Source organism: Cyrtonyx montezumae, unplaced genomic scaffold (genome assembly GCF_038088225.1).
Source record: "Cyrtonyx montezumae isolate F1298 unplaced genomic scaffold, pur_monq_1.0 scaffold_1, whole genome shotgun sequence".
NCBI classification, from domain to species: domain Eukaryota; kingdom Metazoa; phylum Chordata; class Aves; order Galliformes; family Odontophoridae; genus Cyrtonyx; species Cyrtonyx montezumae.
The window spans coordinates 8184522-8198558 of NW_027071825.1; the positions used below are offsets into that span (position 1 = coordinate 8184522).

Consider the following 14037-nt stretch of genomic DNA (forward strand, 5'->3'; position numbering starts at 1 on the left):
TCCCTCCCTACTGCCACAGTAATAATCCCATGAGATGTATGTGTAACAAGCAAGGTAACATGACAGCAGCACGAGCACTGGCTTTCAGCCCCCAAGGAAGACCTCTCCATCAGAGAGTGATGACTTCCCAGGACCCAGTCTCCTTACAAGCTCTACTACGCTACTGGGACTAGATGGGATGCTGAACCCATCAGCGGAGATTTCCCTGATATGGATTGCCAAAACACTTTTTAAGGAGTCTTGGATTGAGAATGACGGAACAGTCATAATCCTTGGAGGCAGCTTCAGATAGGTCCTTCCAGTCTGCCTTTCCAGAATCATCTTTCCCACTTGTTTCCAATCTCCACTGCAAACCTTTTGTTGTCTTAAGCTCTCTCCTTTCCAAAAAATGCAAGTTCCCCAGTGCAAGCGGAGCTATCCTGTCTGGTGCTGAAGGCTGTGCATGCTGTTGCTAGGGGAACAGAGATGACAGTTGGGTGCTTCTAGTTAAAGGCTTAGCTGCTAATTAATTATTAGATGTGGGGATAACCCAGACCTGGGTTTTTCAGATACTCAGCTCTGTTAATCAGCTGTTTCTAGCAGCAAGCAGTGGCTTGGAGAGCCGCAGTCTTGGCGGACATCCCCTCTAAACACCATGTGATCTGAGCACACAACTTGCAGCCCGACCAACAGCGTTCCTCAGGCAGGCAGACCCTTTCAAAGTCCACAGTTTAAAAAGTCCATTCTTGGACTTTGTTAATGCAACTCTGTCTCAGAGCTGATCTTGCGCGGAAGGCAACTGAATAGTCTGCATACATCAACTCTCCTTAGGAGAGGGTGGGAGACCCCAGTGTCTGTAACTGCACCAGACCAGGAGAGAAATCATGACCCAGGAGCGACTGTGGCAGGTCCTTGATCCATTGTGGGCTGACCCTCGCATTCTCTCAGCCTTGTTTTGTGGTTCAGCTGCAGCCATCGTGCTGCTGAAACATCTGGGTCGTAGGCGGATCCTGGAGAAGATGGAAGAAGCAAGAAGAGCACGAGATCGGGCTCTGGAGCGAATGGAGAAGGCAGCTCGCAGGTTTAAACAAGAGGTAATCTGGGGAAAGTGTGTGTGGAAGCATGGGGTCGTATTTTGGGTAACTGAAGAAACGGGATTCCTGATGGATTGTTAGGGCTATGGCAGGGATACACATACTTCGAATCGACACCAACTTTTTTTAAAGGTCATCATATCCATTGTTACCAAAAAACTCAAGCTGAAAAGGCTGCCTAAAGGGGATATTTTGTAATACAGATCATGTTGTGAGAATTCTGAGCATGAGTGATGGATTGGAATTTGGGACCCTCTGAATCATGTCACTGCTCATCTGTTCATCCTGCCTAGACTTTCTGCTCCTATCGTTCTCTCTTCTGCCATCCCAACAGCTGACGTAATCATGGAGTCATTAAGACTGGGAAGACCAATATGAACAGTTTGTCCTGTGACCACTCTCGACCTTGTCACTCAGTGCAACATCTACCCTTTTCTTGAAAATCTCCGAGTGAGAGGCAGTGACTCCACCACCTCTTTGGGCTGCCGGGGGCAGTAACTAATGGGATCTGCCACAGTGTCTTCAATGTAATGGTCCCTCTTACATCTGCACATCAGTGACCAAAAGCCATTTCTTCCTGCATACTCCCAGATCAAGAAGCACATAGAATTTAGAAGGTTCAGTTCTTGGATCTGGGTTGGTCTTAAATCCAAAATGGACACGAGTTGCTATTCTTTTCTTGGTAGAAGACCAGCAGGAGGTTGCAAATGGCTTTCGCACTTTTTTTTTTTCTCCAAGTTAATGATACATTTTTGTAAAACTTTAGCTGGTTCAAGTGCCATATAACAGATTCTTGACACAGAAACCTGGCTGAACTGTGACATCTATTCAGGGTCATTGCCAGGCAGATGTTAGAATAGGGCCTTCACAGCCTCAGCACCAACCTTCCCCATCATCTTCTTCCTTCCACACCAAAATTCTTCCCTTTTGCAGAACCCAGGCATCCAGACTGCACACATCCTCTCACTGAGCATGGTGGAGTTGGTGGAGAAGCTGAAGGAGGGGTCCCTGTCCCCAGAGAGTGTTCTCTACTCCTACATGGGCAAAGTGAGTGATATCTCCAACATGGAGAGATGCATCAGGGCTCTTCTGGTGAGGCTTCCAAGCTGAGAACCAGCCTATTTTGTGGGAAAATGGCAATGCAGGGGATAACAATTTGTCAGTGCTATGATGGATAAAGAGTGGCTTATGGCTGAATGCAGAGATCCAGAGCAGAAAATTATCCACAAAATAAGTATGAAGAATGATTGCTGAAGAGTGTTGGATTGCTTTGAGGAGATTGAATTCTCAGCTTGAAAGCCCAAAGTTCTGTTTCCTTCCTTCTATCTATTCATTCATCTTGCTACTCTTCATCCAACCTCTCTGGAAAGGCTCTGGAGGTGAACCAGGAGGTGAACTGTGTAATAGATTTCATCCATGGCTGTGAGGATCAGCTCCGGAAACTGAAGAAGCAGAAGGAGAAGGGGCTGCTTTATGGCATTCCTGTCAGCATCAAGGACCACATTGACTGCAAGGTACATCCCTAATACCCCCTTCCCTTGGCCTGGGGCTGGAAACAGACCAGGATGTCCAGTTCTCTAACCTTCTGTATGGGATCCAGTTTCATCCTTTTTACCCTATCACAGTTAGCCAAGAGTGCCCTCAGACAAGGATGCTCTGGACCATACATCTTATTTCTGTAGTTGTTACAGCTCTGAACAGTATCTTTACTGGTACCTATAAAGCTTTGCTTCTCATATCTTTACTGGTACCTATAAAGCTTTGCTTCTCATCCCCAAGGGTCATGTCTCCTCTGCTGGGCTGGTGAAATTTCTGGGCCAAGTGAAGGAAGAAGACAGCGTCATTGTCCAGGTTCTAAAGAGCCAGGGGGCAATCCCCTTCGTGAAAACCAACATCCCACAGACGATGATAAAGTAATCTCGTGTTTGCCTTCATGAAAACCACTGTGTCATGCAAGTCTTGTGAGACGAGAGAAAATGGGCCCACATGCATAAGCTCCCACTGTCGTCCAAACAAATCATGCATGCTGAATTCATTGCCTCCTCATTTCAATCTACCATTCCTTCTCTAGAATGCTATAGAGAAATTATTTCTTTCTGACACCACTTTCTTCCTAAACTAACCAACGAATCTCCTTCACAGTGATTCTGCCCCTAGGATTAATTCCACACTAAGCCCTGTACAGATGCTCTGCACCATGTCTTTATGATTTGTGGAGACAGAAGTACCTCACTCACCTACTCTTCTTCTCCCTAGCTATGACTGCAGCAATCTCATTTTTGGCCAGACACTGAATCCCCTCAACCACCAGAAGACCCCTGGGGGCTCCTCAGGAGGGGAGGGAGCTCTGATCGCAGGGGGAGGCTCCCTCCTGGGCATCGGCTCTGATGTAGCTGGCAGTATCCGACTGCCATCCAGCTTCTGTGGGCTGTGTGGGCTCAAACCCACAGGCTTCAGGATCAGGTACACCCCAACAACTGTTCCCTTCCAGCTAATGTGGAGGCTGAGAAGTTTTCCCTGCAGTGCACCAAACTACACAATAAATTTCTGTTTATCAGAGATGAGTTATTCCCAGATGAGGAATTACATATGCACCAGGGCGAGTAAATGATAAAAATAAGACATCTCTAGCGCCTAGAAACTTAAAGCTTCTAAGAGTCTTCCTAATCTAGAAAGGGTCAAGTCAGCAGGGCCTTTGGTCTTCCCAGATGTTCACTGGGGCAAATGGGAAGTGTGCAACCCAGCATGGTGACATGAGCAAGAGCTGCTTCTGACCTGCTTCTCCCATTCTGTTTCTAGCAAATTGGGTGTGATTTCTCCTATCACAGGAATGAGCTCAGGTAAGTTTATCTAGATAATATATTACTACTGCCAAAACTTTTCTGCTGTTGGTAGTATGGCTGCAGTCCTTGTTCCTCTTGAGTGGGACTTGTGCCTGCAGAAGGCTGGCCCAGAAGGTCAACCTCAGAAGATGGTACTTTGCCTCTGCTTTGAGGTGGTTGAGGCACCATCCCTAGCGCTGTTCAAGAAGCGTTTAGATGAGGTGCTTAAGGACTTAATTTAGTAGTTGGGTAGAGATAGTGATAGGAGGATGGTTGGACTAGATGATCTTATAGGTCCTTTCCAACCTTATGAACTTATGAACTTATGAACTTATGAGACTTAGGGACTGTGCCTGACTGGTTTCCTTGCTCACTTCTTGTGCATTCATTCCTTATTCTTCTTCTCTGGCCTGAATAAAACTCCTCTCTGGGTCACTACCAGTTACTGTATGGGAGTACTGTGCCCACCTGCCTGAAATAATGGGATCTTTGTGCTTGCAGTGATAGGAATGCTGGGGCCAATGGCAAGGGATGTAGACAGCCTGGCTCTCTGCATGAAGGCGCTGCTCTGTGAGGAGATGTTCCGGCTGGATCCCACCGTGCCCCCCATCCCATTTGATGAGGAGGTGAGGCTCAGAGGCAGTCCCATGCCTCCATTTGTCTACTACTGAAGAGAGATCTTGGGAGACTCTCATCTGGTTTCATGTCTTGAGATATGAAGAGGAAGCAGTACCACTGATCAGATGGGCCTCAGCATGAGCAACCACAAGAAGAAGCCACAGAGCAGGGTTGGCAGCCAAGAGCTGTCAGATACCAATTCTTACCATTCGCTTCCCAGCAATGCCCAGGACAAACTTGTTGGCTTCCTAAAGGGGCTCATTTTTCCTGATCAGAGAAATTCACCCCTCGCATCTTTAAAAGTAACCTGATTTAAAAGCCATTAACCTAAATAATCTTTGCACTTTACCATTATCTCTCTGGTTTTACCAATTTGCTGCTTTCTGGCTCAGGTCTTATGATCTTTCAATTGTCCCTGATATGCAGACAATTACTCATGACATATGGCTCTTTCCACCAGCCCTATTGCCCCTGTTGTCCCTCCAGCCTAGAAGACTGCCTCCCTAAATCCTGGGAATGGTCTGTTCTGGTACATGTGTCCAAGCAGTGGCTGTTCTCACAGGTTTACACCAGTTCGAAGCCACTTCGGATTGGATATTACGAAGGAGATGGCTACTTCCAGCCCTCACCCAGCATGAAACGGGCTGTTCAGCAGACCAGAAAGCTCCTCCAGGAGGCAGGGCATACAGTAAGTTTTCATGCCCATGGTTGCCAGGAGTTGTCATCCTGCTCCTTACAGAGTATGGACATTTCATCTCTCTCTTTTATAAAGCATGGTGTGGGGCAGTATTTTTTTCTGTCATGTTTTGTGTCTCCATAAACATCAAACTTGCAGCAGCTTCCACGATCCCACATCTGCCGAATCCAGTTTACAGATTTTTTGTAGACTATGGGTTTGGTGGTGCAGTTAAGCTCCCTGTAATCACTTCCAGCCTAAATTACCATGTGCTTCTACCTGTAGTATTTTCTATATGAGTGCTGTTCCAATGATAATTATAAATTAAGAATATTTGATGTTTTGAATATTTGGCCTCTATATGTACTTCTCTAAGGAGCAGAGAACCAAAACCTATGCAAAGTCATGTCGTTGTATGCTAATGCCTTGGAAACGGGAAAGGACAGAGGGGAGATGGCACTAGCCCAGGTCCCTTTGAATATGGAGGAAGGTTTTCATAGGGCTCTGTCAATTATTTGTCTTTCATGCCTCTTGAACAAGGATGGTTTTCCTGCAGATTGTTCCCTTTGCACCACCTAAGATTGACTACATGGTAGATGAGCTGTTTACCAGAGGGATTTTCTCAGATGGTGCTGCTCACCTGGTGGACTCCTTGTGAGTAGAACTCATTGCTTTCAGTGCAAACCCTGAGACTTGACACTGTGTGGGCAGTTGATGCATCTGAAGTGCTTTTGTTCCTGTGGATGCATGCTTTTATGAACACGGTTTAGTGGGCAACATTGGTGGTAGGTGGATGGTTGGTCTGAATGATCTTAGAGGTCATTTCCAACTTTAATGATTCTGTGATTTTAAGGAGAGGGCAGCAGAGGAGTGATTTCTGGAAGGGTGAATTCAGCATGGACAGCAACTAGCTCATATGGGTAACCCTGCAGGGTAACAACATGCCCAGTGTCAGCAGTGCTGTTGCAACTGTTTTTATGCATGTGATTAATCTATGGCACATGGGGAACACCATGAGCTATGCAACTTCCCTTGGTGGTACAGAGGGTCAGCTCTGGTGAGCAGCCCAATGCCCACCCAGCCAATTGCCCACTGCCCTTCCTCATTTTGCAGTTGGACTTGATGGTCCTGAGTACCCCTTTGCTCTCTGTCCTTCTAGCAAAGGAGACATTGTGGATCCCAATCTGAAGTCCCAGTTTAATACGTACAGGCTTCCTGCTTTAGTGAAGAGGATCCTGGCTATCATTTTGAAGCCTATAGTAAGTATGAGCACATCTCATCTGTGTTATAGGAAGTCGATAAGGTGGGGAACCTTCCACATTATGGGCTGCTCCACTCAATGCTTTGCTGCTTTGTGTCAAGAGTCTGAAGGTTTCCAAAGTGCCATACACTTAAATAAACTTTGTGCATGGATCTAAACAGTGTGTCCCACATCCAGGTGATGCTCACCAGGGTTAGCAGTGCTGTCTAGTGCCTTATTCCCATGTTGTAATTGAATTAAAGAAGAGCAAAAAAGGGTCTGAATGGTCTGGCATAGAAGTCTGATGGGAAGTGGCTCAAGGAACTGGAATTGTTCAACCCAGAGAAGAGGAGGCTTATGGGGGAGATCTTATCACTCTCCACAGTGCCCTGAAAGGAGGTTGTAGTGAGGTGGGAGTAAACTTCTCCCAGGCAGCAGTAATAAGATAAGAAGTGACGGCTTTCAAGAAAGGGGTAGGTGTCACACTGAGTGACATGGCTGAGTGAGCATGGTGGTGATGGGGTGACAGCCGGAATAAATGGTAATAGTGGTCTTTATAGTGGTCTTTTCAACCTTAATGATTCTATAATTCTATGAATGTGTAAATTATTACTGTATATACCATCTCATTAGAAACTGCACCTGTTCTTCAGAGCCATTTGTGCTAGGACAAGAAGCGTGCCCAAAATAAAGTCCCATCTATTTCAACTGCATTGTTATTGACTAATCCCACGTTTTTCCTCTTCCTTCGCAAAGTACCCACGAATTGCTCGAGATCTCAGCGCTCTCTGTGGAGTGGGGTAAGTGGCACTGAAGTAGAGGAAAGAATTCATCTGGATGTGTCCACTGGGTTTGTGAAGGTAGTCACCAGCTTGCTGTGCAAAGCCCTATCACAGGGCTGCATAGCACAGTCTAAAGCCTGCATGAATGCATGCTGAGCCACTGTTGCTCAGCGTGGTGTTATCTAGGGTTAGGCACCAGAGATTAAGGGCCCAAGGTTACTCACTGTGGAAGGGCTAGGATATCTCACAGATAAAGATATCACATCACACAGATAAAGGCAGCTTTCCTCATTGTCAGGTGAAGGCAATGTGCCAAGGGAGCACAGAGGTATCTGCACGTGGATGCAGTACGGTGTGAAGTACAGACCCTTCTGGGAGAGACAAAGAAACTGAGAGCAGTCACATTTAAAAAACTACCATGACTGTGGTCTAGGTGCCAGAATAAATGGAATCATGGCAGTAGGGTCTTTCATTGTACGTACAAGAACATGTGAACCCTGTGCAATCATCTAGTCATGTAGTTTCCATAACAATTGACTATTATTATTATTATTATTATTATTATTATTATTATTATTGTTGTTGTTGTTGTTTTCTGTTGCCACAGTCTCAATTCTCATTAATCTTTCCACCATTCCAGGTCTGCCAAAAACCTCTGGGATCAGCATGCAGCTGTGGCGGTAGGATGATTTCCCTTCTTTACTAAGTACACTGAGGGATTCCTATCCTTGGTTTCACCTCTGTGATGCATTTGGTGTTGGGTCATCTGAAATGAAGCCTCAGGGCTTTTCAGTCAGTCTTTGCAAAAAGAGACAAGAGTTCAAGGCAATAGATGTTAATGTGGAGGTCTGTACTTACGCTACCCAAACAAAACTAGGATAGAATAAAAATCTGTGGTTGCGAACTATTTGGCTCACAAGTATTTTGTATGAACTCATTTTGGTTCAGCAGTGTGGGACAGGAAGCACTGTCATGGACAACTGAGACCATCACTGCCACAAACCAATCAGATTCCTTTCAAAACTATGTGGGTTTTGCACTTGCACTTATTTTTATTGGCCATCTCCTCTCTGATCTGATGATTGGAAACCTTTATATCTCCTTTGTTGTTTGTTCATTTGCAGTTTGTTCTCATTTTATTCCATCCCTGAGTTTAAATTACACCTCTCCTCTCGGGTATTTTCCACTGCCTCACTCGTCCTCAGTCTATTTATGGACAACTGTGTATCACCTTTTAGCTTGTGTTTTCCGGGGCTGAAGGACTTGAGCTGTTTAATGTCTCCTCACAAGGATCTGTGTCCCTTGGGACACCCTTACAACCATCCCTGAGAGCAAACATGTCCTCAGCCTTCACCCTGCAGCCTCCTTCAGTGTCAGTCATGAGATGGAATTGTATGCTCACTGCAGCAGGTCTGAGTGAAAACAGATCATTCTTCCCCTACTCCCACCCCACCCCCTGCCAAAAAAAAAAAATCCTCTAAAAAGATTTGGTAACCTCAAAGATATCTTGGATATTTTTTCTTTTGTTTCTTCAGCAAAGCATTATTCATGGTTTTCATTTATTACAAACATGAGTTGATCCAAAATTTTTGGCTGGCTATCAGTTTTCCTCTCAGGAAAAAATGAGACTACTTGCATTGCTCTTCCTGGAAATGCTCTCTTTTGTAAAATTTTCAGCAGAAGGATTTCAGTCTGCAGATGGAATTTGAGAACACATAAAAAATAGAATTGTAGAATCACTGAGGTTGGAAAAGACCTCTAAGATCATCCAGTCCAATCCCAACCCATCCCTACCACACCCATGAGACACACCCACCACTGAGGCTGCTCAAGTAGCCATATGGCCCATCCATATTGATTTACTAAGAGAAAGTGGAACAGCATTTTGAGGATGGATTCACTCACTGCCTGATGTTCAGTAGACTCCAGATTCTTCCACCAAAACAGCAAAGCTTTTAGGAAATGGACTTTTCTTTGCATTACTGTTGATCTCCATTGAGTCAAATGCAAAGACAAAACTGTGCATAAGGTCTGGATTAATGTGCAAAGCTGTCAACTCTGAAATGCCCACTTAGCATCATTGCCTATATCTGGGCAGGATAGACCTGAGAGTGGAAAAACAAAGCCTTTTAGCTCTTTCAAAACACAGCCCAGATTTTATTTCAATTTTTCCTTTCATCTAAGCATACTTTTTTCCTCCTTTTTCCATGCTGTAAACATTCATCTGCCACTGACACTGACTGTCATCCTGCTCTGTCTTTCTGTCTAGGTTTACCGCACTGAATTCATTGCTAAATGGAGGAAGCAAAGACTGGATGTGATTCTTTGTCCTGCTCTTGGTCCAGCTTTTAACCACGGCTATGCTGGGAAGCTATTTGGTAATCTCCATTGAGACATTTCTGGATGCATCTATAGTATTGTTTGTGAGCAGAGCAGCAGCAAGATGTTTTGATCTCCTGTACATTTCTCAGACAGTGTGCAGTGCCTGCTCTTCCTTCTGAGGAAGTTAGCAAAGGGAATGTCTCCTTTCAGTGTGTCATGATCCCACCTCATCTGAGCTGCAGATGTTTGGATTATTATGGACATCATTTAGTGACACATCAAGTGAGCTTTGCCTGTGTCATCTGACCTTCCAAAAGTCCTTGTGAGGATAGAGTGCCAGAGTGGTGGCAGATCTTAGCTTAAGACCAAGCTCCTTTCAATGTGGCCATCTTACGTTCCTCAAGACTTGGCAAGGAACAAATGTGATAAGTTGCCTTTCACTTGCAGAGAAAGGTAATTTGGTAGCTTCCAGCAAACATCCAGAGTCCTTCATTCCTCTAACAGCAGCCCTCTGGGATCTAAAATCTCTAAGATGCTGTTACAGAACAGAAAAAGATATCCAGGATTTTTCCTTGGGGTATGGAAGACAAGTTCAGATGTTGTCTTCATCAGATCAAATACTCATACCTATCTCTCTCAGAGCAGAGCTAATATCCAGCATGCAGTCCTGAAACTTTCCCACCAAAAGTCCCATGGTCTTTTTAGATCCAGCAATACCAGTCCAAAATTCCTTCAAACTGAGTTATCATCTGAAAGTCTTTTCTGGCCCAGCACATTTAAATTTTGCTGATTTGCATGCTCTGTTTGATCTTTTCCAGCTGCAACTTCCTATACCAACTTATACAATGTCTTAAACTTCCCTGCTGGAGTGGTGCCAGTCAGCACAGCCACAAGAGCTGATGAAGAAGAACTGAAGCATTACCAAGGGCACTATGAGGATCCTTGGGATAAGAGACTGAAAGAGGTCAGAAGAGAAAGTCTTAACAGAAGGCCATGACACAGTGGTACCACTGGCATATTCTCTTTTCTCCATCTCATGATGATATCTGTCTCCTTGTATATCTTTCTTTGACTTTCTGTGCTGTCAAAAGAGCTTTACCCACAGTGTGCCACTGTGGATCATCTGTCTCAACACCACACTTAATTTTTACAGGCTGTGGAAGGAGCCGTGGGACTGCCTGTGGCTGTGCAATGTGTGGCTTTGCCATGGCAGGAGGAGCTGTGCCTTCGGTTCATGAAGGAGGTGGAAACCCTTTCTCGTGGCATGAGGAGAAATGTGTGATTTCTCAGGATCTGCCTTCCTTATGTTGACCTTTAGTACCCCACTTTTCACTCCAGTCACCTTCTACCCAGTATACAAAGTGGATGGCAACCTGCAGGCTCCAAACACCATTTCAATAAAATGGCAATAAATGTTCTTTGAAAGCCACTGATAAAATCTATTCTCTGTCCAAACTTCTTCCTTCATTAAAATGAGATAAAACCTGGTCTAGTGCTTGCTCTGGTGGCTGGGAACCCTGCCCATAGAAGGAAGTTGGAACTGTGTGACTTTGAGGTCCCTTCCAATGGTTCTGTGAAAAAGCTAAAAGAAAGGCATGACAGTTCACGTTGGACCAAGAGAGTCCAAAAGCCATAGTGAAACGATATTTGGTGTATAATATGAGGCTGAAGAGCTGTTTACCTCTGTGTTTTATTTCCAATAGTGACAGAGCAGATGTTTACGGGAGAGAATAATCTGGCAGGATTCTCTCTTTGGTTGCACCATTAGTTGACAAAAAGTTGCAGTTAGCCCATCAGTAACTGGCCACAAAAATTTAATAACTTGTTCAGCTTCTTCTTGATCTCTTATATTCTCTTGGTCTCCACACCATCCAGTGGCAGTGAGCTCTGCAGTTTGATTAGGCAGCAAGTAGTGGAAAGCTTTGTTCCTGTTGTTTGAACATATGCTGTCTGAAATAGTAGATAATCTGCCTTCACTCCTGTTCCTCACTGTTTTTTCTAGCTAAGCAGTGGCAAAAGAAGGTTGCCATTTTGTGTGCTTGTTTTTTCCAATAATCACTTATTGTCTTTGCCAATAATCACTTAAGGGAAACCTGAGTTTGAACATTTCTTTGGCTTGATTTTGATACTTCCAGATTCACTGAAAATTGTTTGCTGTCCTTGACCCAGCCATTGCATGTAATGTTTCCAACTCCTCTTGTGTCCAGCACAATATCCTGGCTGTAGTCTTTGCTTTGATTATTTTTGCCTTCTCCTGATTTTAATAAGTACTTAAACCTGCTAATTTTTCTTCACTTTGCAGAGTAAACCTTATCTTGTTGCAATATTGGGAGCACATAAAGCTCTCCAGAAGAACTGGTACCAGCAGGACATACATACCTTGTTAGGACAGGTCACTGTCCTCTTACAATTTCTGACTGCCTGGTGTAACATAATGTGGCAGAAGATACAAGAGACGTTAGAGCCATCATGCTCAAGTGAGGAAGTAATTTAAAGCAAGTGTACAGAAATGGGTGAAATTAGCAAAAGTTAGGACTAATTCATCTTTCACTCTGAAACAGCTGTTTCAGCCCTCCAAGCATGGTTCCAATCTGCACTTTTTTTTCTTCTTTTTTTTTTTTTACCTCATTACTGATCTTCTCCTTTGCATTCAGCTTTTCTGGCTTCCTCTTCTTCTCTGCATACCCAGGATAAGATACTGAAAAGCTGACTTCTTGCAGTAAACTTTGTGCCCAGCCATGGAGCAGCTGGGAACAACCTCATCGTTCTCCATCACGCTGCTGAAGTGTCTGCAGTCACTCATTTAGTAGGGCCAGACCTGTGCATGATAGCATGTTGGAGGACATAGGAATGCTGGTGGACTGAAGAACTAACAAACCTCTGCATCACCTTGGCTGATGGCAGCTGTGTAGCTGGAGAAGTTGTGAGTAGGATCCATATAACACTTACAGTAACGGGGAGTTTCTGACAGCCTGTTTCATTCTGTGACTGCTGGCAAATGTTGTTCTGCAACTACTGATGGATTTTGACTGGAATTAAGGCATGTGTTTTGATGAAAAACTTATGATTCCAATAGATATTCCAGGCTGAAATGAGTCACTAACTGGAGAGTTCCCAGAAAATATTTATTCAGCCCTCCTGAGTCAAACGGAACAATTCTAGAGGAGACCAGCCCAACTCCCTATGACCTCAGCAGCTTCTGAAACAACTTTAAAGTTGTTTCAGAACAACATAGTCAACATATTTCATTTTGGAAAAGCACATCAGAGTGTATAGATCAAAACATCTTGAATACAGGGTACAGTTCTCAGGGTTAACTCTTTGCCTTTTTGATCAAAATGGATTCTAAGCTGACGTAACAAAAAATAAAAATAAAAATTGGAGGAGGGAGGACTGCTTGTGTAAAGATTTTGATGAAAATCAGCCTGCTTGAGAGCTGCAGGTGTTGGGTGGAAGTTAATGACAGTAAGCCAGTCTCATTTAACTTCTTCAAGCAGCGATGATGCTGTCTTGCTGGGAACAGGAGCAGACTGCCTGGGTTGGTCTGCTGCCTTTTCCTGTGCAGGGCATAGTGAAGAAAGTCCACAGAAATATGAGAAGCAATGATGGTGCTGTCTGCCTCAGGGGTCAGATGAGTACTAAAGGAATAAGGATTCTTCCATTTCTGTTTTGGCTCTGTCCCGTGACCCACTTAGCTGAACTTCCTCTTACTCTCCCTGCATTGCTCAATGTCTGAAAGCCCCACATGCAAGCAGGTAAGCATTTTTATTTCTATCCCCAGCACCAGGATAACAGAAAAAAGAAGAAGCCACTAAATGGACAGCAAAGAAAGTCAATTGGATGATTATTTCAAAACTTGTCTCTTCTATGGCACTGACACCAAGCATGAGAGGCAGTGTGTCATTTATAAAATAATTATAAATATATCTGGAGGCTGCATGCTGGGACTGGGTCACCTTTGCCTCTTTTAAGCTGATGTACCTGGAACTGTATCTTGAATTAGGAGAACACCCAAAAATGAGGCAGGTAGGTGCCCTTGAAGAGCCATGGTTTTCCTCAATTGGACATCATGATAGTGTCTCAGCAGTTGTCCTGAAGTTCCCATTAAAGCCTAAGGGAGATGCTTAGCAATAAGTGAGGCACAAACCTATACTACTACCTGGCATTCCACATGAGTACATTCACAACTACTTTGAGGTTGTGACCTTAGACCTAGATTGAGTTGAGTGATAACATCATTGCAAAAGAGCTGCACTTGGCCTTGATTGTTTATCTTCAGGAATAAACTCTGGACTGTGAGTTAGGCAGGCTGACTCCTCTGCTAGGGATTTGAGATATGATCTGAGGCATTCCCTGACTCATTTTCCCCATGGGGACAGTAGTCTCATTCTCATCAGGTTTCCAAAAGCACCCCTTGATCCCCTTTGCTTTGCCTTTGAATACACATAAAGCTCAGCCTATCTGCCTCAGTGTAGCTGCTCCTTTCCTTGTTAGGGACTCTCAT

General features: G+C 44.4%; 1 protein-coding gene across 1 annotated transcript; it reads left to right on the top strand.

Annotated features, from left to right (window-relative positions):
- Positions 1-733: 733 nt before the first annotated feature.
- LOC136050633 (vitamin D3 hydroxylase-associated protein) lies at positions 734-10958 on the top strand. Its single transcript, XM_065739637.1, has 15 exons — positions 734-1073; positions 2007-2120; positions 2444-2587; positions 2853-2986; positions 3330-3536; positions 3873-3913; positions 4397-4521; positions 5076-5201; positions 5746-5843; positions 6349-6448; positions 7186-7229; positions 7852-7891; positions 9481-9589; positions 10352-10497; positions 10687-10958. Exons 1-15 carry the CDS (start codon positions 864-866, stop codon positions 10813-10815), a joined length of 1767 nt encoding a protein of 588 aa, XP_065595709.1. The 5' UTR covers positions 734-863; the 3' UTR covers positions 10816-10958.
- The last annotated feature ends 3079 nt before the right edge of the window (positions 10959-14037 follow it).

Coding starts and splice junctions, on each gene's coding strand:
- LOC136050633 (XM_065739637.1), top strand. CDS start 864: ATGACCCAGGAGCGACTGTGGCAGGTCCTTGATCCATTGTGGGCTGAC. Junction 2,588..2,852: donor AGGACCACATTGACTGCAAG/GTACATCCCTAA, acceptor CTCATCCCCAAG/GGTCATGTCTCCTCTGCTGG. Junction 7,892..9,480: donor ATCAGCATGCAGCTGTGGCG/GTAGGATGATTT, acceptor CTTTCTGTCTAG/GTTTACCGCACTGAATTCAT.